General features: G+C 32.6%; 2 protein-coding genes and 1 long non-coding RNA gene across 4 annotated transcripts; 1 reads left to right on the top strand and 2 right to left on the bottom strand.

The window, feature by feature from the left end:
- Nucleotides 1–9,092: 9,092 nt before the first annotated feature.
- LOC107950931 (uncharacterized) lies at nucleotides 9,093–11,184 on the bottom strand. Its single transcript, XR_001698270.2, has 3 exons — nucleotides 10,876–11,184; nucleotides 10,740–10,798; nucleotides 9,093–9,358 (listed from the first exon to the last, which is right to left on the bottom strand). It is a non-coding gene; the product is annotated as an uncharacterized lncRNA (long non-coding RNA).
- Nucleotides 11,185–13,696: 2,512 nt separating this feature from the next.
- On the top strand, nucleotides 13,697–21,946 carry LOC107950662 (protein ROOT HAIR DEFECTIVE 3). Of its 2 annotated transcripts, none has more exons than XM_016885543.2 (23): nucleotides 13,697–13,822; nucleotides 14,461–14,610; nucleotides 15,021–15,087; nucleotides 15,173–15,275; nucleotides 15,597–15,667; nucleotides 15,770–15,833; nucleotides 15,917–15,982; nucleotides 16,155–16,202; nucleotides 16,314–16,376; nucleotides 16,491–16,547; nucleotides 16,912–17,070; nucleotides 17,147–17,215; nucleotides 17,330–17,421; nucleotides 17,828–17,906; nucleotides 17,988–18,153; nucleotides 18,451–18,575; nucleotides 19,292–19,554; nucleotides 19,643–19,739; nucleotides 19,826–19,990; nucleotides 20,271–20,375; nucleotides 20,645–20,739; nucleotides 20,845–20,941; nucleotides 21,429–21,946. In XM_016885543.2, the coding sequence occupies exons 1-23, from the start codon at nucleotides 13,819–13,821 to the stop codon at nucleotides 21,648–21,650; spliced, it is 2,427 nt and encodes an 808-aa protein (XP_016741032.1). In that variant the 5' UTR covers nucleotides 13,697–13,818; the 3' UTR covers nucleotides 21,651–21,946. The 2 variants fall into 2 exon arrangements, with proteins under 2 accessions (XP_016741032.1, XP_016741033.1); XM_016885544.2 differs by having other exon boundaries at nucleotides 15,064–15,087.
- Nucleotides 21,947–25,906: 3,960 nt separating this feature from the next.
- On the bottom strand, nucleotides 25,907–26,605 carry LOC121215394 (secreted RxLR effector protein 161-like). The gene has a single exon (XM_041089858.1). It carries the CDS (start codon nucleotides 26,603–26,605, stop codon nucleotides 25,907–25,909), a length of 699 nt encoding a protein of 232 aa, XP_040945792.1.
- Nucleotides 26,606–27,338: the final 733 nt, after the last annotated feature.

Here is a 27,338-nt window from a genome sequence, read left to right on the forward strand (position 1 = left end):
CACAATTCATAGTGGCAAATTAAGTACTTTTCGACATGTAATGAGCTTGGTTTTAATTCATTTTATCTTTGTTTATTGCATTTTCAATTTTTTTAGCTTAGATTCAACTTACTGCAAAATAAGCATTTTTACGCAATTTTTAGTATTAGCTGATCTATTAGGCCGATACAGGTCTTAGGTAGTTTTAACGAGCTTTGTTAAGTGTACAGGATACCCATTTTCATGCCTAAGAGCATTAGGAATAACGATCGAGTTGCAACACAAGCTTCCAAAGTCGTAACATAGTAGAACAAGCTCTAGATTTAATATTCGAAGTTGTGTGTCGTGACACAAGCCCGATAGAGAGTAGAAATTAATAAAGGGTGTTTTCATCCACACAATCCATATTTAGTGTAATTAAGACTTGTAATAGACCTAATTGAGCAGCTAACTTTGCCTATAAATAGAAAAGCTTAGGTTAAGCTTGGAGAAGGCTTTGGAGGTCATTTTTAAGGTTTAGTTAGTAGATTTAGTTTTAATTACGTTCTAAATTAGGTTTTATTTTATTTTATTTTATTTTAAAAATAATTTATTTTCTTGTTCTTTAACTTGGATTAAATTTGAGTCCAAGTCTTCGTTATTAAGTATTTTAATATTTTTCTTTCACTTCTTGTTTGTCAACACCGATATCTCACTAGCTATTAAAGGATTTCACGGATCTAAGCACATTTAGTTTACCAAACAGATCAATTTCTACTCTCTTATTGTTTTAGTTTAATTTTGTGTTCTTGCATGATTAAATAAATTCTTAGGAAAATGGAATCTAGGTCTATGAGTGGCTAAGTCCTTTAGGAAGATTAACAAGCAGATGTGGAAGTGATTAACAAATTAACGAGGGTTTTTGTTAGAACTAGTTGGCTTAAATTATGTATGCTTAAACCCTAGGATTGACGACTCTAGGAATTAATCTAGGTTAAACGAGGTCGAGAGATAAGTTTGTCAAGTAAATCATAATTTATCCCGTTCAAGAAAGCGAAGTCAAGAGATAAGTGAGTACTGGTCGATTAATTAGTTAGTAGAGGACGAGAGTTAATATTGGTTAGTTAATAACTAATTCACTACAAAATGTCGAGTTCTAAAGTTAATTACAACCACTGGAGCGAGTTAATCTTCCACCTGTTAACTGAGATTTCTTCATTGTTATTTTCTTTCTAGTTATTTTATTTTATTTCATAACATTAATTTTATTATTAGTAGTTATCGTAATACGATTTTTGGTAAGTGTTGTTTAGACCTATTATTGTATAAATAATTTTAGATTTAATCCATCCTCCCTTGGGTACGATCCTCGAAGTACTTCCTGTACCCTGTTGTACAATACTATATTACAATTTGACACGTGTACTTGCAAACATCACTGCTTTTTTATATCTTTTTGTTGCAATATTTCTAGCTCAAACGTTCACATATTTGGCGGTGGTCAGTTACCCTTATAGGATATCATTGATCTCTTTGAGATAATATACATTCTCCGAATATGATCTTATTTTATCTCAGGGTAGCCATTACATCTTCTTTCATGAAAAGTCAATTACTATCAAATAGTAATCAAGTCATTCATCACAAAGACGAATGATCTGTGGCCATGTTTACTTGTCATCAACCATGTAATGTCAATAGAGGATATCATCTACCCATGTCTCGGGCTATGAATTCCACATTGTGAATGACGTTACATACTGCAGAAGTCATATACCCAATGCACTACCTTTTGGTTTCTTATCTATTCAAACATAGACTTTTACTTCCATAAAAGTATACGAGTCAGGCATACATAGTTTATCATCCACTCAGGATTTAAGTATGACACACTGTGAATGTCGCAAGTGAATAAATCCATAAACAGATTTAGAATCTATTCTTCCAATCAATCACATCTGTGTCTCTATCTTCTGGGAGTCATCCTCTCTGATGCCCAAGACAAAACATCTCCCTATTGGGCTTGATAGATGGCATATTAGTCTTTCAATCGGTTTGCTCATTTCTGATTAGACTAACGACATGTTTAGGTTTGTCTACTAATACAAGTTATCTTTTTGTATTACGATCCAACCGCGTAATACCACTTAGTATCAGTTAAACATTAGACAACCACTAAGTAACATTTGTTCCCATTTTGTTTTGCATGCAAAAACAAGGTGAGGACAACATACAAAGTATTAATCTAATTCATGAATAATTTTATTAACCAGTCTATTCAAAAAAATTACAAGTGTACACAGACGAAAATACTACACTTAGGGCACCAGATCCAGAAAATATATCAATTCAACTTATTGAATCACAAACCATTCAAACATGCATATAGTCATTCAATATCATCACTTCAACCATGTTAATTCATACTTAACTATGACATTTCTAGTGCTACACACATAGCTCAAAATTTTACCAAAACATTCAAGTGCAAATAGGCTTTAACCTTAACAAAATTTAAACATTAAAAAAAGGTTCAAACTATGTCAACATTCCAAGTTAACATATATAAACACCTATGTACATGCCATATAACCGGACTTTAAAATGGTTGAAAAACTACCTAATTAATAATGGGATAGTGTGAGCTTCTCGACAATCCGCTTGACACGTTCCGCAAGTTGGTAATCTACAAGGAAAGGGAAAATAATAGGGTAAGTATATCAAATGCTTAGTAAGTTCATGAGCATTAAACAACAACTTACCTCAATTTACAATTTAATATGATAAGCTACTAGCTTGACAAGTTTGCCTAAACATGGCAACCACATATCAACAAGGTGAGTTAAATATATAACTGAATCATATAGTAATTTGAATATATAACATTCCAATTCACTTATAATCAACATTTCAATGTCATTCACATAATCAATCAACATTTAATCAATTCAATATCAGATTCATATCCTTTTTTCGAATCAAATCGACTGATTCATCATGTTCTCATATCTATCCTCTGGACTGGTATATTTAATTTGCATAATCTTTCGTATACTCTCGAAATTCATATATTATAACTCTTCTTTTAAGCATTATTTCACAATATCAATTCAATTGATATACCATTATCAACTTTACATTTTATATCCCTATTAACATGACTCATACTCGAACGGATACACAGATCCAACCAACACACCAAATTTGGCACCCAATACATTGTTAGAAAGTTCGAAGTAACAAAATTGTGCCCAAAGCTCATAGATATAACTAAAGTAAAAGTTGTGCTCAACACTCATCAACACGTATTCAAAGTAACCTGTACTCAATCTATCTTATGGCATGCCAACTATATCTAACTCTGTCCGAAAATTTAATACAGTAACCAATAATCCAATTTCATTATAAGTTTGATTCCCATTCTATTGATCTCAATATCATCAATTCATCTGTAACACCCTAATACTTGACTCGATCGTCAAGTCTGAGTTACGATATGTCATATTGCCTTAGCAACTATGAACACAAAACATTTAAATCATAACAAAATTCATGCAAAACATAAGCATTTCAGTTCAAAAACATTATATACAACCTTTCCTAGGACTTATACAAGCCTACGTACACTTTAAAGTTAACCGAGATTGAAAAAGGACCAAGTTACAATGTTTTCAAAATTTCAGATCAAGTATCGATACCCTAGCCAGGTATGGATACCAAATTGAGCTTTGATGTTTAGAAAAATTAAACAAAAATCAATAGTATCGATACCTTTTATAAAGTATCGGTACTTTTTACAAAGTATTGATACCTTACTCCTGTATAAATACCATTTTACAGTTCTATGTTTTGAAAATTAAAGAAAAATTACTAAACTATCAATACCCTTCCCAAAGTATTGATACCTCATAGAAATAGTTTCAAATTTTACATTTTGAAAATTATCACCTAAGCCCCTGTTAAAATTCATAAAATTTAATTCAACCCAATATGCCATAATTTGGCACCAAAGCATAACAATTTCACAATTCAAACTCAATACATACTAGCATGATTCATATTATTTCACTTCCCAAAATTACCTTTTCAAATTCCATAAGTTCATTCCAAACTATTACCATACTTAAGCTAAGCATTTCCAATTCATATCCTAATTCAATACTACTTGCATATACCTAATTAAATACACTCACCTACATCCTTATATTAACCTATGCTATTAATTCATCCATTACAATATACAATCAAATTTTATGGCATTCACACTAAACCATTTGACATTTATCATTCATTTACCTATTACAAGCTTCTATAACATGTCAAAACGCATCTTAAGTAAGCTAAACTATAACCTTATCATTTATAACCTAACCAACTAATGCATCTCATTCCAAATTCATCCACACACTTATATGTATATATACATATCCAATTAACTTTCCAAATATCAATCATTCAAGTCATTTAGCATACTCACCTAGTTCACTAAATTCAACCACCATATAATATTTCATACTATATCAAACTACATTCAAGCCTATTTACAAATTATTTTCATTTGACCAAATACATACCTCATCATTATAATAAATTAAAGCACATGAACATAGTTTATACCAAAATGACTCAACCTAGGTACATGCTCTTCTTAACACAAAATAAAATTGATACAAACTTTGTTGAGTTCGAGATTTTTTATTTGATGTTGAACTGATATTCGAGATCATGAACAAAACCTAACCTATGCATGGAAACAAACCATACATTGAGTAATAAACTTAGTAATATTTCTACAATTCTAACATCAAATGCAATTTAAGACAATATATATTCAATAATCATATCATCTTATCATTTGTAAAACATATTCTAAATAAACTAATTATACCATATGGTTCAATTTAACATGTTTCAAAGGTTAAGTTAGGAGCATACTTATTGACATATCTTATTCTGAATCGAATCGTTTGATTCATCTAAAATCATATTGATCTTCTGGTTTATAATCCTTTTCACATTGTATTTCTCGATAGCAGTCATTTCAAAATCATTTTTCAAATTTTACATTTTAAGTCTCTATAAACCTGACTCAGAATTGAACGAATATGCGGATTCAACCAAAACACCAATTTGGCATCCAGTACCTCATTGGACAATTCTGAAGTAAATAGATCGCACCCAGCGCTCATTAGTATAACCAATGTAACAGCCCATTTTTAGTGAAATTGAAACAGTGGTTTTGGAACCATAAATCCGATGTGAGAATATTTATTTTATTAATATTTTAATGTCTACAGCATGTTAGTATTATTGTATAAAAATTTTGTTAAGAAATTTTATCATTTGCATGCTTAATTCAGTAAAAAGGACTAAATTACAAAAGGTGCAAAACTTGAGTTCTATAAGCTAAAGGAATCTAATAACTATGATATTAAAAGGTTAAAGGGTTTATGTTGTAATTAAACCATCCATAATGTGAGTGGACAAATATGGACACTTTATAAGTGATTTTAAAGGTTAATAATAAGGTTAAATAAGTAAATTGTTAAATAAAGGTTAATAAAATTTAAAGAAGACAAAGATATCATCTTCGTTATTGTCTTATTTCACCAAAATTAAGCTAAGGAAAAGCTATTAATGAAGTTTCAAGGCTCGGCCATAGTTCATCCTTACATATCAAGATAGACCTCATACGGCTTTAGATCGAGGCAAAGAGAAAGCTTTGGATTAATCGACTCTGTTTCTACATTTTATCGTCAAAGTAAGTTCATACATTTAAATAGCATTTTAAATTATGTTTTAAATGCTATTATATATTATCAAATTATGTCTCGGGGAAAAAACTCAACAGCGTATTGACGATCACTGGCCAATGAAAAGGGATAGCTTCAGCTATCGAATCATGAAAAGGGATAGCTTAGACTATCAAATTATGAAAATGGATAGTTTCGGCTATCGAATTATGAAAAGGGATTGCTTCGGCTATGAAATTATGAAAAGGGATGGTGACGACCATCGAATTATGAAAAGGGATAGCTTCAGCTATCGAAATATGAAAAGGGATGGTGACGACCATCAACTATGAAAAGGGATGGTGACGACCATCAACTATGAATAGGGATGGTGATGACCATTAAATTATGAAAAGGGATAGCTTTGGCTATCGAATTATGAAAAGGGATAGCTTCAGCTATCGAATTATGAAAAGGGATGCTGACAACAATCGTGATTTTACTTCGTGTGAGCTTCGATAAGATTTTTTGATGTAAGATACTTGTTACTATGGAAGGTAGGAAGCATGTGTATTCATGATTTGTGGAAAGTTATGTTTATCATGTGTTGATATTGAATTTATGTGATCAAGCACTAATTTGGGTTGTTGGTGATGCTTAGGCTTGTGCCACGCTTATGTTGGAATGATTCATATTTATTTTAAGCTTATGCAATGTATTGGTAAGCATCGTTTATGTTTTGCGAACTTACTAAGCATTATATGCTTACCTTGTGTTCATTTTTTTTCTATGTTTTGTAGTTAATCGAAAGCTCATTCAGGTTGGAAGTTCGTCGAAGACCTATCACACTATCCATCAACATTATCGATAGATTTTGAAGATTTTGAGTCTTGGTTATAATGACAGGTATAGGTGTTTTATGCTCGATGAAATAACCATTATGTTTGGCTTGTAAATGTGGTATTTTGGTTAATGAATTAGTTGTCATGTTGACTTGTATATATGTGGTTTTATGATGGTTGATAATTTGGCATTTTGGTGCTTTTTGTGCTTGATGTTGAAATGGTCAAGTTGATGAATGTTTTAGTGACCATTTTGGTATATTTGAATGTGATTTGGTATGGTCATTTTGGTAGAATTTGGTATGGAAATTGGTTGCAATTATTGAGTTGTTAAATGCCTAAGTTGTGCTTATGTTTGAGTATATGTAATGTCATGAAAACTGAGGTGTCTTTTGGCATATTGGTCGTATGAATAGGTACCATATTGTGCTAGCTTGATTATACATATTTTAGGTACATTTTGGATGCTTGAAATAGGTGCAAATGGATTATATGAGTGTGCATAATTTGGGTGAAGGAAATGGCTTGAAAATGGCCTATTTCTTGTCCACACGACATTGTGTCCCCTGTAGGTTTCAAAGGGTTGCAAGTCAGGCTGTTACACGGCCTAGCACACAGGCGTGTGACTTGGCCGTATGACCCAAGTTAGAGAGTTACACGAGCTGGGACATGACTGTGTCTCCCTACTTCGAATGTCCACACGGCCTGAGACATGGGTTAGTTTTACGACTTGATACATGGGCTAGCTTGATTAACCTCTCATGATCTCAAAAACATAAAAATTATAAGAAAATGACTAAATTGAACTAACCAATTTGTTGAAATAAAGCTTGAACATACGATAATGGAGGTTTTTATCCTTCTTTTCTTCCTTGGCCACTTGGAAGGGGTGTAATTCTCTCACCTTCCACCAAAAATTAGCCTTTTATGCTAAGGTTAAAGCTTAATTAATTAATTGATCATCATTTAAGTTAAATAATTTAATATTAGTTTAATTAATCCACCCTTAATGTTATTATCCACTAATGTTCGATTAAACATGGTTTAATTTTCATTTTAGACCTTTGATTAAATGCAATTTAAGTCCTCAGTCTAATTTTCAATTAAAAATCTATAGCGATTGGACTTTACAATTTAATCCCTGGGCCTTAATTAAACACAATTTCAGCTAAATTACTTATAAAAAATTCAATTCACCTATATAATAACTCCGTAAATATTTTTGGGCTCGGTTTATAGAAATAGAGTCCCAAAACTGTATTTTTTAACACCACTGACTTTGGGTCGTTACATAATCAATCAAGATATCATTTCATACATACCATAGCATGATTGGTCTCAATTCCAAGCCAATTTCACAATTTCACCAAGTTATACTATTTTCAATTAATTTCTCTATCTCGATAATCAATCAAATTCATACCATTATGATTCCATCTGTCATAGTCAACTATCAATTCATTAAATATAGAAAATTACAATTCATCATATTCAATTTAACAGCCAAATTATCATTTCTTTATGATTTAGTTCATATCTCACATTTTGTACTGAATTGTAAACAATTCAAATTATTATCAAACATACACAATTTCATAATTCAAATATATAAAAACTTCAATAAAATCATACCATATGAACTTACCTGGTTAAATCAAGAAACAAGTTGAATTGTAAAGACTCATGATAATTTTGCCTTTTCCCCGGTTCTCCTCAATTTGGTTAAATTCCTGATCTATACGATAATTCAATTCAATTTATCAATTTAAACTACGTTATAAAATCCTATAAAATGCATGAACCAGTTCAATTTCATTTTTTGAATGCCCTAAAGTTTTGCATTTTATTCAATTTAGTCCCTAAAACTGAATTTGCCATAACTTTCAAATTTGAGTTCTGATTTTGAAACTGATCTCAATTATATCATTTTAAGAGACTCTACTATCTATAATTATGAAAAGTTTATATCAATTTCAAAATTTATACACTTTAGTCCCTATGTTAAAAAACTAACAATTAAACTTTACAAACTAATCCTTTTTCACTTCTAAGCTTAAAATCTAAAATTTAATACCAATTTCTTCAAGCATTCAACAATGATAACTTTTATAAACTTTAACAATTTTACAATTTGGTACATGGGCTAGCTAAATTAAGCTCCCACGACCTCAAAAACATAAAAATGACAAGAAAAGGGCTTTAAATTACCTATCAATTTGATACTGAAAGTTTGAAAGTTCAAAACCCTATTTTTCTTTCTTTCTAAATAGTAGAGAATTAGATGGAAAAAAGACTGGATTTGTCTTCTTTTCATTTTAACTTTTATACTTTCATTAAACTATATTAATTATAATTAATCTAATTAAACCATAACTAAATAAACATTAATCAAAATTAAATCAAATACACTGGATAATGATATCATCCACCACCGTTTAGCCATTTTAAAATGGTCTAATTGTTCAATTGGTCCTTCGATTAATTAAAAAACTAAAGCGATTAATTTTTATAAATTTTACAATTTAGTCCTTATACCTTAATTAACTATCAATTTGACAAAATTAAGGGATTGTACTTTATTTAAACTTTATACTAACCATGTAAATGTTAAATATTAATACTTTCAAACTTGGACATCGGAAATGGGATTTCGAAACCACTGTTTTCGACACCATTAAAAAATAGATTGTTAATAATACAAAATGATATAAATATGTAGCAAATAAAAGGTTCTCGAATCATATAATTACAAACCAGAAATTCTGAACTACTCGTCGAAGGCTTTAGATTTTCCTTTCCCGCTCGACGAATCCGAGTCGACATTAGCTGTAAATTAACATAAACATACAACATTATTCAATTTATACCAATTTTGCAATTTATTCAATTTAGTTCTTAAAATCAGGACTAACATAACTTTCAATTTAAAAATCCAAATTGAAATTTGATTTCACTATGGCCCATTAGGAACCCCTTGTTTATTATTTCTACATTCAATTTTACATTTTATTCAGTTTAGCCCCTATTACACGAAAATATCAATTAGATTTATAATTTAGTCATTTTTCACATCTAAGTTTAAAATCTATCAATTTAATACCTAAAACTTCAAGAACTCAAAAATGAAAACTTTCACAACTTCAAAATTTTACAAATTGGTACATGAGCTAGTAAAATCAAGCTTTAATGACCTCAAAAACATAAAAATTACAAGAAAATAACTAAATTGCACTTACGAATTCTTGGTCAAAAGCTTCAAGCTCTAACCTAGGTTTTTTTTTCTTTCTTAATTTCAGTGTTTGGGGAAGAAGAAGAAGTTCTTCTTTTCCCCCACTAACTCTAATATATATACATATAAATAGTTTTAAGGCATAATTACATAAAGTACCCTTAACATTTTTGGGTTTTTGGGTTTGAACCCTTTAACTCTTTTTTTTTATTGACACCCTTAACGTTATAATTTTTTCAAAAATCAGCCTAATTTTAACAATAAACGTGAGTTGACAGTCAGTCAAAAGGTAGGTCAACGGAGTAGCCTATGTGGCATGCCACATAAACATGATGTCATAGATGACATCATCAAAACAATTTTTTTTCATTTTTTTCGATCTTTTTTTTCTTCTCTCTTTCTCTCTTCCCCTCTAACTACTATTACAATAAAAAAACACACACAACCATTTTCATCAAAACCTACACCTGTATTTCACTCTATACAAATCAAATTAATATTCATGATTTTGAATAACAGCTAAATCTAATTAATCAAAAAGAAACACAAATAAAAAGGTAATCAAAGTTTCAAAGAGCATCTGAATCTATTTTAAAAAAATACAAATCAAATCACCATTCAAGGTTAAAAATAACAATGGTGTAACTGTCACGACTACTATTCTGCAGTAGCAGCACAACCAATAACCACTAAAGACCTCAATAGCAACGTGAAAAAATTTCACATCAATAACAACGAGTTGATACCGTAAATAGCAGATTAAGGGAAAATAGAAGCAATTACGGTTTACCATTTCCACTAAGTAGATAGCTTTAAAAAAAATTCTCCCTCTTAACAAATAGTGCACGAGATAAGACAAAGTAACAAGCAGTAGGATCTAAAATCGAAAATTGAATATAACGAATGACGTAGAGGCAAAGACAAATTTCATGATTGAAGTAGAATCTTCAAGTTAGGTTTAGGGTTTAAAAAAATTACCTTATTTAATCCCTAACCTGTCGAAAACTTGGAAGGCAGAAGACAACCTGCGACAGGCACTAGAGGAAGAGTGAAGGGGTAAGCAATAGGAGCAAAAGCTTAAAATCAAATATAGCAAAGATCAGATAACACAAACCTAACCGTAACTCAAAATCTCATGACTTAAGAAGGAAAAAAAACTTCAGGTTTAGGGTTTAAAAAAATACTTTATTCAATTCCTAGGGGTGCTGATAAGTTGAACGAAATTGGTTCAGGGACTGGAGGAGATGCAGAGGGAGAGGAAGGAGAGAAAGTCGAGGCTGGGACAAAGCGGCAGTGAGAGGCGTACTTGGGGAAGAGTGAAATGCAGGAGTGGGTTTTGATGAAAATGGTGGTAGGTGTTTTTTTTATTGTAACAACAGTTTTAGGGGAAGAGAGAAAGAGAGAAGAACAAAGAACATCGAAAAAAAAGAATTTTTTTTGTTTTGGTGATATCATCAATGACATTGTACTTATGTAGCATGCCATATAGGCTACTTCATTGACCTGTCGTTTGACTGAGAGTCAACTCACATTTACCATTAAAATTAAGTTGATTTTTAAAAACATCATAAGGTTGAGGGTATTTTATGCAATTATGCTTAGTTTTAATTAAACATGTTTTAAATTAATTAAATCTTAATTTAATTAAGCTAATGACATTGTTAATCCAACCGTCCACTATCAAATTTTTGACATGTTCCAATTGTTGTTTTAGAACTTAGGTTAATTGTAATTTAAGTCCTCGAATTATTTTTTAATTAAAAACCTATAGCAATTGGACTTTTATAATTTAGTCCTTGGGCCCTAATTAAACGTAATTTCGGCTAAATCACTTATCCAAAATTTAATTTACCTATCTAATAACTTTGTAAATATTTTTATTTAATATTTACGGGCTCAGTTTACAAAAAAGGGTCCCAAAACCGTATTTTTTGATACCATTAAAAATTGAGTCGTTACAACGTAGGTGAAGATCGTTTTGAAGCTTTAGGGTGAAGATCATCTCCAACTTATCTCATCACAAAATCAAGCCTTGAAGAGAGTATGAATTTAAATTTTTTGGACTTAAGTCTTTGGCATATACTTAGGGATATGTTGGAAAAGTTTTGGTTGATTTCAATGAAAGCTTTGGTGCTTTTGATTCATTTTGTAAATCTTGTAAATTGGTTTTGTATGATTTGGAATTGAGTATAAATAGGTGATATTTAAGGTTCAAATTGGCATATTTGAATGGTTTATTGGGGCATGTGTGAATGTTATAAAGGTTGAATTTGGTTGGTATATACCATATGAATGTTGCCATTAATGCTAGGAAGAAAAAAAATTCTTAAGATTTAAGGTGGCAAGATTGAGGTTGTGGTGTCAGGCCTTATGAAATCGCGACGAGTTCAAGTTAGTGAGTGAGGTCGTAACATGGAATCCATGAAGTCGCAACGAGCACTGAAAGTTTGGACTTTGCAATTTGGTCCCTAAATGACCTTTGATAACCTCGGGAGCTTTCGTAAGCTTGTTTCAAGCTTAGATAAGTGTTTGAATCACATTTAATTGTATTTTAAGCTTAACAACTTGAAAAAAAAAATTAAATTGATTTGGAGTGATCGTAGTTGCTTTGACAACGAATGTGGTATCTCGATACCTCGGATAATGATGTTGCAAGTATAATAATAAATATTAAAAATTAATGATAAAATGTAAATAAAATATTTTCGTAATTCAAGATTTACATCATCAAAAAATATACTTCTAATCAATACTTACTTATCAAATAGATTTTTATAATTTAAATTCAACACACTTAATGTTTTAATTGATGAAACAATACATAAATTAAATGCGTATTTAGAAGAGGTGCTAAAATTACATAATTCAGATGTGGCCTTTCTTTAAAATAAATGTTTGTAAAAAATAAAAATAAAATATTTGTACAATTAATTTATCATATAAAATTTAACTACAAGGGTACATTTGTTTTGTGAAATATTAGATTATGTTATGTGATAATATTATGAAAATATAAGATTATGAATGAAATGCGAGATTATGAAAATAAAATTGGTGCTCGAGGCCTGACCTACTTTTTGCCCAAATCCATATTTCGGCGGGCGTCGGGCCGGACCAGACCGTCCTGCCCATGGGCAGGTCTAGGTTTAACCACACTCATTTTTTCATTTTAAATTTGGTTTCTGGTGGGTTCCACACTACACACAACAGAACAGTGGAGCAGCCATGCTGGACCCATGCGGCTCTGAAACATGGGGTTATTAGAGCGTGTGTACAGTCGCTGTTAAAGCAGCCGATCACACACCGCCCACTTTTCGGAAAAATATATGGGCGGTTGATGGGCCCCGCTAGAATCGGTGATCGTGCAGCTGACCCCCCAACCAAACACAATTCCTACCAAAAACTTTGTCCTTTTGTCTTGGACAACTAATCAGATGCTTCCATCTCTGTACCTTCATTGGAGGTGTATGGAGACTTATTTGAGGATGCATGCATCTGAGTTTAATTTGTATTGATTTTTTTTAAATCTATTAAGATTTTTTAAAATTTTAAATTTAATAAAAAAGGAAAACTAATTATTATCGAAGTATTAATTACTGGGTCTAATTTTTTCTCTTTTACTTTTCAAAATTTACTACCTATCTCATTGCTAATTGAATTATGTTAAATTTAAATACATTATTATAATTGAGATTTAAATTTTCAAATCATACTTTTGAACATTAAAATTCTGCATACTCAAATTAATAGAAATGAATTAATAACATTACTAATTAGACTCTAATTTTCAAATTATAAGTAATTATCAAATTCTTGAAATTAAAAAGGGAAGGACTAAATTTGGAAAATCTAACAGATTTAGGGACTAAATATAAAATTAAACTTATTTACTTTGCGGTCTTTGATTACCCAGTCCAGCCCACTTTTAAAGAAAAGAAAAAAAAACAGTAGACTAAAGACGAGTTTCAAAGCCTCTCTCTATTTTTCTCCTCTTTCTCTGTCTTTCATTGACATCGATCTCCTCAGTTTCTGAGCTATCACTTTCAAACAAGATTCAATGGGTACGTTCTCGCATCGCATCGCATCGCATCGTCTCATCTTATTCTTTTCTTTTCCCATTTCTGTTTTGCCTTATTATTTTCTCTCTGTTTATAGCTGTTTTAAGTGATCCGTTTCTTCCTTTGTTTAGTTAATTTTATTCGGTTTCTTGTTTAATTTCTATGATGTAACTGAACCAGAGCGTTTTAGCATCCGCGCCGCCTTAATAATTTTGTTCTTTTACTATTAGTTAATGAGCGATGCGATCTCTTTTATGTTAAAATTTATATTTAAACTTGGTTTTTAGGTTTTTTAAGAGTTTCTTTAAAGTATTGTAGTCTGAAGTTAATTTTTCTGTTTGGATCGGGTCTATAGATAGATTTTATGTATACTGCATGTTTGGCTGCTGAGGAAACTGAAGAAAACTAAAAAAGAAAAGTGAAAAATCCGATTTTGCTTATCAGCTCCTTAATATTAAAGTTGCCAAATTTATTAAAGTTGCCAAATTTATCTGTCTGAATTAATGAATATACTAATTCTTTTTAGTTGAGATATTCTTAAATTTTCCTTGATCAACTGATATGGATATTTTAATCTTAAAGTTGCTGATGGAACCTTCATTCTCTTTACTTATACATGCTACGGACATTTCGCTTCACAGCCACGACTGAGGAATGTCATTCAATTCAACTTATTGATGGAGATGGATTGTTCAATGATGTTGGAACTGACCGCCTTATCAAGGAAATTAAGCTTGCTGAATGCGGGTTGTCATATGCTGTGGTTGCTATCATGGGACCTCAGAGCAGCGGTATGCTTTTATATCTTTATGACATCTTGCTTTATACTTGTCCTTTTCTTGGTCCTTAGGTGCCTATTCCTAGGTCATACTGAGCTGCTTATTTGTTCTCATTTTCTTTAATGATACTGAATTAGAAATACTTGGGTTGCATGTGAGAGTATGATAAACTTGGAGTTTGGTCACTGCAGCTTTGCACAAAGGCATAGTTTTCATATCTCACTTTGATATGAACTTGTTCCATATGGTATTATTGGAAACTTCTGTAGTTAGTTTTGTATATATCTTTCTTGCATAAATTTTTTTTTTTAAATTCTAACACATGCCATGAAAGATTTTAGTTTTGGTGTTTTATCATGGTAGCTGTGTAAGTTCTGATTGTTCCATTTAAAGTTTTATTTTTTTTTCCATGATCTCAACAGGTAAAAGCACACTGTTAAATCATTTGTTTTACACCAATTTCAGGGAAATGGATGCATTTAAGGGAAGGTAAGTTACGTTTTTCTAATAAGTAGTAACACATTGGATTTGTTTCAATTGGCTGAAAGAACTAATGGAATGTGCTTTTTCTCAGGTCTCAAACCACTAAAGGTATTTGGATGGCAAAATGTGCTGGTATAGAGCCTTGCACTCTAGTAATGGATTTGGAGGGTACTGATGGAAGAGAACGAGGGGAGGTGCTGTTGCTAGCTTGCATTCTATCATTTCCATATGTTGTCCAAAAATTGAAACTACATTATTTTATATATCATCAACTACTTTTGCTTGCAAAGAATAAAATTTTGTAACGTACTCTGGGTTTTAAGAGTTATGGATTAAGCTGGATCATATTAAGAGATGGAATTCCTATTATAATAGCGGAATATGGAGTGAATAATCTGTGTGTATATTTGCTTTGTTTATTTTTATCTGATCTTCACGTGTTTAATGAAAAATGGGGAAGGAGAGAGCTTACATTATTATTTATATATTTTCTTCATTTCTTTGCCACATTCCAGGATGACACAGCATTTGAGAAACAAAGTGCACTTTTTGCATTGGCGGTTTCAGATATAGTACTCATAAACATGTAAGGTTTGGCACCTATATGGTGCTTGACATCGTTTTGTACATTAGTTAATTGCAATCAGTAGTATGTGCAAGTGGCTTTCTTGAACAATTTTTCATTTAGGTGGTGTCATGATATTGGTCGTGAGCAAGCTGCAAACAAGCCTCTTCTGAAGACCGTATTCCAGGTATTCACAGTCTCGCTGCCCTTCCTAAGCAGTGCTCTGACTTTCAAGTGGTTCTTTTCTTATCTAGTTTTATTTGGTTGCAGGTCATGATGCGATTGTTTAGCCCTCGCAAAACAACTTTGATGTTTGTCATCCGTGACAAAACAAGGGTGGGTACCTTTCTTTTATGGAGCAAGTTGTGCCTGAGGGCTAATTCTTTTGTTCACCTTTTTAGTTTTTCCATAAAATTTTTACAGTATTTAAGCTTTATATTGTTATCATGTCTAAGGATTTTCTGATGTCAATGAAGTTTATGGTTTCTTAACTGTTCCTTTTTTACAGACACCTCTGGAAAATTTAGAACCTGTTCTGAGAGAAGATATTCAGAAGGTACAGATACATGGAGCTTATGCTTCTTACATTTCTAAGAGCTTATGCATCTTACATTTCTAATTAACTGTAGTAATGTTCTCTTCTGACCCATTTTTCTTGGAATTGCAGATATGGGACTCGGTTCCTAAGCCGCAGGCACATAAGGAAACTCCATTAAGTGAATTTTTCAATGTATGATGTTGGTTTGTGAGTTATGCAACATAAATTTAAATGTTTCTGCCCCTCTTTAACTTTTCTAATGACTATTGTTTCTGATGATTTCATGCTATTAACGATAATGGCTAGGTGGAGGTTGTTGCACTTTCTAGTTATGAAGAAAAAGAAGAGCAATTTAAAGAGCAGGTACCTTTTTTAGGCCAACTCATAAGGTCATTCAGTATTCGGAGCAAGCAAACAGACTTTACACTATTGGCTTTGAGAATTTTTTCCCTTTTAAATGGAAAGAAAGACCAAGTTGAATATCTACTTCTGGGTTTATGACGACATCATTGTGATTGTTTGGCGACTTCCTTCTTTTTCTCATTCGTGTTGTTACATTTCCTTTCTCTTATCTTGGTTGTACTGTCTAATTACTTTTCTAGTGATGGCTAAAATAAAAGATCTACCGATTGTGTAATTTTATCTGAATGTTGGATGCTGCTGTTGATATGTTAGATTAACTGACATTCAAATGGATAGTTTGTCTGATTCTATCATTATTATGAAGGTTGCTAATTTGAGACAACGATTCTTCCACTCTATTGCACCGGGAGGGCTTGCTGGGGATCGGAGGGGAGTGGTACCTGCTTCGGGGTTCTCATTTAGCGCACAACAGATCTGGAAAGTCATTAAAGAGAATAAGGACCTCGACCTTCCAGCCCATAAGGTAACCTTTTGACCATTAACTTAAGTGAAAGTTTATCTTGTTTATTTTCTGTTATCTATGTTTCATTTGCCTGTAGGTCATGGTGGCTACGGTACGCTGTGAAGAAATTGCCAATGAGAAGTATGCTGGTTTCACTGCAAATGAGGTATATGGACATTTAAACATGCGTTTATATTCATAAATATATGCATGAAAACACACATTTTTGGAGCTGGTTATGTTTTATAGAAACTAAAATCAACCTGCTACCTCGTGACAGAGCTGGTGTCTGTTAGAAGAAGCTGTGCAGTCTGGTCCAGTAGCTGGCTTTGGGAAGAAGCTGAATTCAATTCTCTATACTTCTCTAACAGAGTAAGACTGCTTTAATAAGATCACAAGATCAGTTTTCCAGTGCCTAAGTTTCAAACAGGTTACTACCTGTATAAACATTTGAAAGAGCTGAGTGGCTTAGGTTAGGTAAAAGACCGTTTGAGAGCAATAAAGAAATTATAGAAGTGATTCATTCTTCAAAAGTGACTGTACAGAGTATTGAGGATAAAATATAAATATAAATAGGAATGTTGTGATAATTGATTGGCAACCTGATGACTTGTGAGTCATGCTGATAATGATGTGTTGCTTCTTTAAATTGGTTGATGAAAATTATATTGATGCATACCTTGGGCAAATAAGAGACAGTTTTCATGATCATTTCATGGTGATTGTTTTTTCCATATCAGTGATATCAAGTTCTTTGTTCACTTTGGTTTGATTTTAGGTATGATGCAGAAGCCACATATTTTGATGAAGGTGTCAGATCTGCAAAGCGGAAGCAGCTAGAAGAAAAACTGCTTCAAGTAATAGCATGCTCTGTATTCTTTTCCAATATTTGTTGTTTTTGTTTTCTCAGCTCACTTGCTTTTTGTCTTCTGATTTAGCTTGTCCAGCCAGCACACCATGCCATGCTAGGACATTTAAGGTCTGGAACTCTTGAGAAATTTAAGGAAGCATTTGACAAGGCTTTAAATGGAGGAGAAGGGTTTTCTGTGGCTGCTCGCAACTGCACTGATGCTTGCATGGCTTTGTTTGATGAAGGGTATGCAGGTATGGTTGAACTTCATGAACTTTCTCTTAGCTGAAAACTGACAAAGAATCAAAAACTACGAAACATAAAGTTCAAGAGCTATTAACCAGACAAAAAAACCCATTATAAAAAGGTTTGTTTGGCTATGAAGTATTAGGAAAATGGTTTTTTAAGCTAATCCTATGAATCGAAACTTTAAAAGCCTGTCTATCTTGGTTGCATTTAATAAGTTTGGTGGCATAGATGCTTGTCAATGAGAGTATTTTTTCTCGATAAGGTTGACTGACTACATGTTGAGTGTAACATCATTTTTTCAGATGCTGTTGTTGAATTAGCAAATTGGGATTCCTCGAAAGTCAGGGATAAGCTATGTCGTGATGTTGATGCACATGTTGCTTCTGTCCGAGCTGCCAAACTTTCAGAACTGACTTCATCATATGAGGTATGACAAGTTATTTCTGATCATTTAGTTGATTTAGGTTATTATCCCCCTGGTTATTGACAGTTCTATAATTTCCAGTTTACTTGATATTGAAGCGATATTATGAAGAGTTGGGATACTTGGGATAGTGTAGCCTAAAATGCTCTAAAGCAGGAGTTAGTGCATCATTTTCACATTTTTTTGAGTTGGGTTGCAAGGAGGCAAGGTGTTTCGAAGTTGATACCCTGATGTTATGACATTTGTTTTCTTGGTCTTGCTGGTTGTTGAAAAATTCAACTTGTTGCATATGATGTGTGTTACTTTAAAAATTGATTTTGCCCAATTAGTTAAGATGTCATTTGTAGTTGGGTTTTTTAATACTTCACTGTGTTGCTACTTGTTGAAATTTTTGCATTGCTGTGTATGATGAGAATTACTTTAGAATTGAAACCTAATTAACTTAGATGTCATATTACTGTCTTGATCTGAATGAGAAAGGCCTTCAATTTTCTAGTTCTATTCTTTTGTTGAACATGAATTTGGGCCCTTTGGTGTTTCCCTTTTCTTCTGATGTACTATATATGGTAAACAAAGAGTTACTTCTTGTCATTGTTGGCATTGATGTAATTATCTTATCTTGTCTGTTTGATTTCTGTGATGGTGACATCCACAATGCGTGTTTATAACTGTTTAAATCACCACTTGGAATCATACCGATAATTATTGTTCATTTGCAGGCAAAGCTAAATGAAGCATTGTCAGGACCTGTTGAAGCACTTTTAGATGGAGCTAATAATGATACATGGCCCTCAATAAAGAAACTTCTCCAGCTTGAAACTGTATCAGCTGTCTCTGGACTCTCCGATGCCCTCTCTGGTTTTGACATGGATGAAAAAACCAAGGAGAAGATGCTAACAAGTTTGGAGGATCATGCAAGAGGTGTGGTTGAAGCAAAAGCTAGAGAAGAAGCTGGAAGGGCACTGATCCGTATGAAGGACAGGTAATAGAGCATTTAAATGTTTGTGTTAGAAGCGTTTAAGTTGTCAAATGCTATATATTACCAAAATTGACTTGAAATTTATATACAGGTTTTCGACGTTGTTTAGTCACGATTCTGATTCAATGCCACGGGTTTGGACAGGCAAAGAAGATATCCGAGCCATCACTAAAACAGCTCGCTCTGCTGTATGTTTATGTACTATCAATTGTTGGTTATAAGAATTATGCTACATTTTATTTTCTGCTAAACTTGGTTTATTTTTTGTTGCCAGTCCTTGAAGTTGCTATCTGTTATGGCTGCAATCCGGTTGGATGATAATGTTGATAATATTGAGAACACACTAACTTCTGCCTTGGTGGACACAAAAAATAATGCTGCTGTAACTGATAGGAGCATTACAACATTTGATCCACTAGCCTCAAGCACTTGGGAGCAGGTAATGTCTTGTTCTTGCCAGAGGATCTTTATGAGATTTTAGTTGGACTATACAAATTGCTTCACCATTGCATACTATTTGCTGACATTTTTATGCCTCAAGTGGAAAGTCACAGTTATCTGGGTTTCTCTGACAATGAATTCGTGGCATTCACCTAGTTAATCTGATCCTGAAGTGATTCCAGGGTCTTGATACATTTTGTGTCTTTCTAATGCCGTAACTTCATGTTATGAGCATGTATTATGTGTGATTTATTCTTATGATTTATTTTTTGGTATAGGTTCCACCAGCTAAGACATTGATCACACCTGTTCAGTGCAAGTCTTTGTGGCGGCAATTCAGGGTTGAGACAGAGTACACTGTCACTCAGGCCATTTCTGCTCAGGCATGATAATTAAAATTCTAATTTTCTTGAAGATTTTGGTTTATCCTTTTCCCCATCTAATATTGATTTGAATTGTTACTGCATTATGTTAACTAATGCTGCAGAAATTCTGTTGTGTTTGCCCAATTTTTTCACATGTACTACCTCTTTGTAGCATATACATTTACTATCAAGTTTTATTCACTGGAATTTAGAATTAATATTTTGGTCTTAGTCCTTTTTCTTTTTCCTAATTTACTGATGCCTGATAGTTTTCTTCCTACTTTCAGGAAGCAAACAGGCGTAACAACAACTGGCTGCCACCTCCATGGGCAATTGTTGCCTTGATAGTCTTGGGATTTAATGAATTTATGACTCTTCTAAGGTGCTTGTTGCACTTGTAGTTTTGAATTAATTTTGGTTGGGTACTCAATGATGTTATTTATCCTTCTCTGTTGTTGGTGCTTACTTGCAACTATCCTCATTGCAGAAATCCTTTATATCTGGGTGTCATCTTTGTCGGTTTCTTAATTATTAAGGCTCTATGGGTGCAGCTTGACATTTCGGGTGAATTCCGCAATGGCGCTGTGAGTTTCAAACTAAAATTTTCTGTCCCTTGTTTATTTCTGAGCATGCTTCAAAATATTTGGTTAACCAACTACTCTTACTGTACAATGGTTGACACTATTCACTTCAACAGAATTTGAAACTTTTGGTTATGAAAACTTTAGATTTATAAGCATATTACCGAGGAAGATTCAGTTTAAACATAGTTGTGAGATCTTTTCTGATTTTCTGCTTTTTAAAACATGCTACTGACCCTTATTTTGTAGCTCATCAATTGATATAATATAAATGGAAAATCATTGTTAGTGTATGTTACCTGTTATTTGGATGGAATTTCAAAAAGCAATTATCAATGTCATTCGTGGCATTCCATGTTCTTACCGAATGCAATTATTCAGTAAAATACATTTCATGCTCGTAATTAAGTACTGAAATTATTTTGATTTTCATTGTGATTAATCTTTTTCTTTTGACCGACGTGTAATTTACGACTTCTTATGCTTGCAGCTTCCTGGGCTTCTTTCTTTATCTACCAAGTTCCTTCCCACCGTTATGAACCTTCTCAGAAAGTTAGCTGAGGAGGGGCAAATGCCTGCAACTAACAGTTCTCAGACAAACCAAGCGGTAGCATCCAAGAGCTTCCAAAATGGAAGCTCCACAAGCAATATGTCATCGAGTGCTTCATCCGGAATAACTGCTTCAGAAAACAGCACCACAAAAGGAGAATGAGTAACTTATTAGGGAAAAAAATACGTTATTTGTGTTCTGAAGATGCCTGTGTTGTGCTGGCTTTTATGGTCGGGTGTTTGCCGTTGTATTTTATGATAACATATACAACTCTTCCAAGAATGTTAAGAGAGTAACATATCTTGAAAAGGCATTTATTTTTGTGCAAGTGCCGCATACAAGGGGACCCACTTTCTGGTGATAGAGCCCCCTTAAATAGGCTTATTTTTATTTTTCGTTTACGATCGTTTCTTATTAACTTTCCCAGTTTTTATTAATGTAAACCAACTGTAATTTCACATGGAAGCCATTATAGCAACGGTGTTAGCAGGATTTTAATGAGACCCTGGCCAAAATTTGACGGTAAACTGCTTCCTCTTGGTACGTAGGGGTGTGCATTCGGTTAATCGACCGGTTAACTGATCTGAAATAGCTATAACCAAATTAATTGACTTTCTAAAATTTTTAACCGTTAACTGAATTGAATTTTTTTAAAAAAAAAATTAACCGAATCGAAATTTTTCGGTTAATTAGGTTGGTTAACCGAATTAACTGAAAATTGTATGGTTTTTATTTTTAGTTAAAAATTAACCGAATTAACCGAATTACTCGAATTGAATCACTACATAATTAAAAATATTACATAAGCCTTTAAATCATTACATAATTAAAAACATTACATAATTCTTGAAATTAACAGAGTTGAAATGTAAGTCTTTAATATTCTCCATTTATATCAATTTCTTCTCCCAAAAATCTCCATTTGCATTAAACCTAAAAAAAAAAAAGTAATTGGGTAGATACTTAAGAGTTAGACTTTAGTTATATTTTTATTGGGTTGGTAATTAGGTAGACTTTAGTTTTAGTTTTATTGGGTTGGGTAATTGGGTAGACTTTAGTTTTAGTTTTATTGGGTTGAGTAATTGGGTTGGGTTGGTAATTGGGTTGGCTAAGTGGGTTGGGTTGGATAATTTTATTTATTAATTTTTTCGATTAACCAAAAAATCATAAAAAAATTAACCGACCTCCAATCGAAAAAATTCGGTTAACCGACCGATTAACCGAATTCGGTCGGTTAACCGAATTTTTTCGATTTTACCCGAATTATACACACCCCTATTGGTATGCAGGAAAAGCCTTCTCTTTTTGGTCCCTTGTAGGTTAGAACGTGATTGCCTTTGGACCTCAAGTCCCAGCGGTATGCTTGGAAAACCCTGAAGCTGACTTTGCATCTATGCTACTCTCCAGACTGGATCCTTAGCCTAGTACTGGGTGATAAGTCTCTGAAGTTTGTGATTCAACCTCATTTTTCTCATCAAATTCATTGCCAACTAGCTTTAATGCTTGGGCAAGCTCACCCATTAAGAGAGGACGAGATACTTGGGGTTGCACACACATTGACGCGATTGTAGCCACCTTGGCAATGCTATTAAATGAGATGTCAGATTTTATAGCTGGATCAATTACTATTTCTAAACCTTCCTCAGTTGTCAGGAGCGTTCTAGCCCATGTAACGAGATTTTGTGGACCTGGTGGTTGCAACTGTTCGCTGGCTTCCTCGTTAAGAGCTCAAGTAGAACCACACCATAACTATAAACATCACTTTTGACCAAAAGGTGATCAGTCATTGCGTACAAAGGGTTCAAGTTATTGAGTTGTTTATTCAATTGTAACTTAAGAAACAGGTTTAGAACATGAGAAAGTTGTTTAGGAAGTTGAATTCAACAACCTATATTTGTGGGGTCTTGTTTTGAGAGAAATAAACTATAAATTCCAAGTATATTTGAGCTCAACTAATCTTACCAATGTTGCAGCTCCTCTCTTCTACATTTATATTGAACACTCTCTCTAACTAAGCCTTTTTTTTAAAAGGTTTATGTACAAAGTGATAGAACAATTTAATCACAAAGTGTTGCACTCATGAAATGTTCCTTACAATAAACAAAAATTGTGCTCTCGTTCAATTGAATAACTTGTTGGGCAACCAATGCTTCAATATATAGAGAATGAAGTCTCAGTTATTTTGAAAAAGATCATATTTAATCATCAGAATATCGCCCATATTGTTTCTAATTAAAGAATGGATAGTGAAGATTGAGATATGATTGTCTAAAGATTATATCAAATTTGATCACATATCTCACAGTAAATGGAAATATAGTCTTTTGTAATAATTCATATTTATCCATATACTAGTTTATTTATTATTAATAATAAATAACTCAAATTTGCACAAGATTATATTAAAAATTTCCAATCAAATATGAACTCAATGGCAACAAAAACTTGTTGCACGATAAGTTGCAATTGGGTTTCAACAAGTTAAACCTACAATCTTCCCCTTTATTTATTTTTTACCAAAAACATGCAGCATGCTTTATGCATATAGATATGGAAACTATAATAAGATGCATCGTTAACTCCTTAACACAAAAATCAATATCAACAGAAGATAAACAGATCTCAAGCATCCATCAGTATGTCAAAACAGATATCTAAGAACAACATCCAGAAAACATAAAGGTGTTCACAATCAGTCAAACAAATCATCACTAAATCAAAGTAATAAGTTGTAACAGTAAAACGTCAACATCAAAAACCTCAGCAACATAACAGCTCCTCAATAGCAACATCAACCACATATGTTGCTCAGCCCCTCCTTCTTCCCCTTTTTTTGGCAAAAATGCGAAGAGAGATTTAGTGCCTTATGGCTTGAACATCATATTGATAAACAAGATTTAGTTTTGAGTAGTTCAAGAGAAAGAGTTAAACTCTTAATGGATCGATATGTCCAATTCCAAGAGTATAAAAGATTTACTTTTATTGTTGTAAATATTCGATGGACACGTGGCCTAATAGTGCTAAAGCCAAACAATTCCTCTTACTTGAAAATAAAATGCAAGTATGTGTGTGAGTTTCTCTCATCAAGTCAATATTAAAGGTTTAAATGCTATCTCTTTATTAGAAAACAACAACAATTTTAGGATAAAATTGTGTAAAAAAAATACGAGTGAATCTTGGAATTGAAATAATTCAATCATCATTAATATATTATTAATATAAATCATCAAGAGAAGAACAAAAATTATTATTAAGATAACTAACTGCATAGATGGAAGAAACCTCCTTTCAACTATTCCTTTATTTTCAAACTTAATCTCATGCCTTTCTTAAGGTATCTTAAGATCAAACTTATCTTCTTCATGATAATGGTCATCACAATATTCGTTAAAACTCTGCTTGATATTCAAAGAAGATATTGCTTTTTCGATTGAGTTTTAGTTCAATTGGTATGGACATTATTCCAATGTAGGAGGATGTGAGTTCGAGTGCGCTGAAATGTATTTGTTAGAAACGTTAAAATCTTGATACAAAACTTAATAAATCATAAACCAAGATTTTTCATGTCAAATCGTCAAGAAAAAATCAAAAACAAAACTATATGCGAAAGCATACCTGAATCCATGAATTCCTTGAAGTTTTTTCGGGTCTTGGGGATTTAATATTTCAAATAACACACAATAAATTCAGAGAATATTTGCTCTTTCTTACCTAAGGATGGGGTATTAGAAAAGTTATCTTGTATGTAATTTGGGACCATAACCTTAATATATGTAACTTTGACACATTAGCCCTAATTCCTAATTAGCCCATCATTAATTAGAAATTAATTACTAGAGTATCTACACATATTTGACCCATACTTTATTTAATAATTAAATCCCAATAAACCTTAACCAAATTAGATCACTTTTAATTTGGGCTAACCTATCATAATAGTAAATAATAACATGTAATTACCCTTATTATATATGTGATGTCCATATTTTCCAACAATCTCCCACTTGAACCACATATATATACTAATTACTCTATAATTACATGTCATAATATAACCTTATGAGCTCAAAAATTTTACTATCATATCCAAAAGGTATTCCGAACAATCTCGTCCATTAATTATGCTAACATAGAACCGAGACGACTTTCGTTACATATATCGTAACTAAATCCATCTCTGATCATGAATATTAACACAACCAAATGACATAGATCAAGTATGGATGTGTAGCATGGAAATTACATACAATATGATCTAAACATGTATATTTCCATCTAGTCCTCTTTAAACTTAAGTGAGGTCAATATCAAAATAAAAAACAGAGTGAATAAACTGAATACTTCATTTCTGATAAGAAAATAACCAAATACATAAATGTCTGAAAACAAACATAAAGCAAATAAAATATAAACTCCCACTAAATCATGGTATCCTCAAACAATGTAACACCCATGTGAGTAGTTTGCTTATGAAAGACCTTAGGTGGTAAGCCTTTTGTGAGCAAATCCACTATTATGGAGTTTGTCCCAATATGCTCTATGGATATTTGACCATTTTGCACTCTTTCTTTTAAAACTAGGAACGTTATGTCAATATGTTTTGACTTAGATGAGTTCCTGTTGTTATTGGAATACAGCACTGCTAACTTATTGTCACAAAAGAATTTGAGTGGTCTTTCTACATTCTCCAAAATGCGCAACCTAGTGACAAAGTTCCGCAACCATATTCCATAGTTTGATGCCTCATAGCATGCTACAAAATTTGCTGCCATAATGGACGAAGTTACAAGTGTCCGTTTAACACTTTTCCAGGATATAGCTCCTCCATCTAATAGATAAATATAGCCTGATGTAGATTTCTTGCTATCTTGGCACCCAACAAAATCAGAATTAGAATACCCTACGACCTCCAAAAGATCTGATCTCTTATAAGTAAGCATGTAATATTTTATTCTCTGAAGATATCTCATAACCCGTTTGGCTGCTACCAAATGGTCTATACCAGGGTTGCATAAATATATGCTGAACATTACAACAATGTACACAATATCCGAATGTGTACATACTTGAGCATACATTAAACTCCCTGCAGGTGATGCATAGGGAATCTTTTGCATTTCTTGAATTTCAAGGTTACTTTTAAGGCATTAAGTAAGACTAAATTTGTCTCCTTTAACGATAGACGTGTCACCTGGTCTACAACTTTGCATGCCAAACCTTTTTATCGATATAACTTTTTTGTGACAATCCAAGAATACCCCGAGATCGGTCTCGATGTATCTGAATTCCTAAAAAAAATAGGCGTCCCCAAGATCTTTCATTTCAAAATATTTAGATAAAAACCTCTTGGTTTCGTGCAATAAGCCTATATCATTAGCGGCAAGCAAAATGTCATCAACATATAGAACCAGAAATATGTACTTACTCCCACTGAATTTGTGATACACACAATCATCAACAATATTCATCTCTTAACCAAACGAAACAATTACTTGATGAAACTTACGGTACCATTGACGGGAAGCTTGTTTGAGTCCATAGATGGATTTTGTCAATTTGCAAACCATATTCTTTGAGTCTTTCGACTCAAAGTTTTTTGGTTGCACTATATGAATTGTTTCTTCAATGTCGCCATTAAGAAACACAATCTTAACATCCATCTAATGTAACTCAAGATCAAAATGAGCAACAAGTGCTATGATTATCCTGAAAGAGTCTTTCGACGAAACTGAAGAGAAAGTGTCTGTAAAATTAATGCCTTCTTTCTAAGTGTATCCTTTAGCTATAAGACGCGCTTTATACCTCTCCACATTACAACCAATTGGTTTTGCACCTTCAGGTAAAGGGACA

The sequence above is a fragment of the Gossypium hirsutum genome, chromosome D03, assembly GCF_007990345.1.
Source record: "Gossypium hirsutum isolate 1008001.06 chromosome D03, Gossypium_hirsutum_v2.1, whole genome shotgun sequence".
In the NCBI taxonomy this organism is placed as follows: Eukaryota; Viridiplantae; Streptophyta; class Magnoliopsida; order Malvales; family Malvaceae; genus Gossypium; species Gossypium hirsutum.

Coding starts and splice junctions, on each gene's coding strand:
- LOC107950662 (XM_016885543.2), top strand. Junction 19,740..19,825: donor CTAAAACAGCTCGCTCTGCT/GTATGTTTATGT, acceptor TTTTGTTGCCAG/TCCTTGAAGTTGCTATCTGT. Junction 20,740..20,844: donor GAATTTATGACTCTTCTAAG/GTGCTTGTTGCA, acceptor TCCTCATTGCAG/AAATCCTTTATATCTGGGTG.
- LOC121215394 (XM_041089858.1), bottom strand. CDS start 26,605: ATGCAAAAGATTCCCTATGCATCACCTGCAGGGAGTTTAATGTATGCT.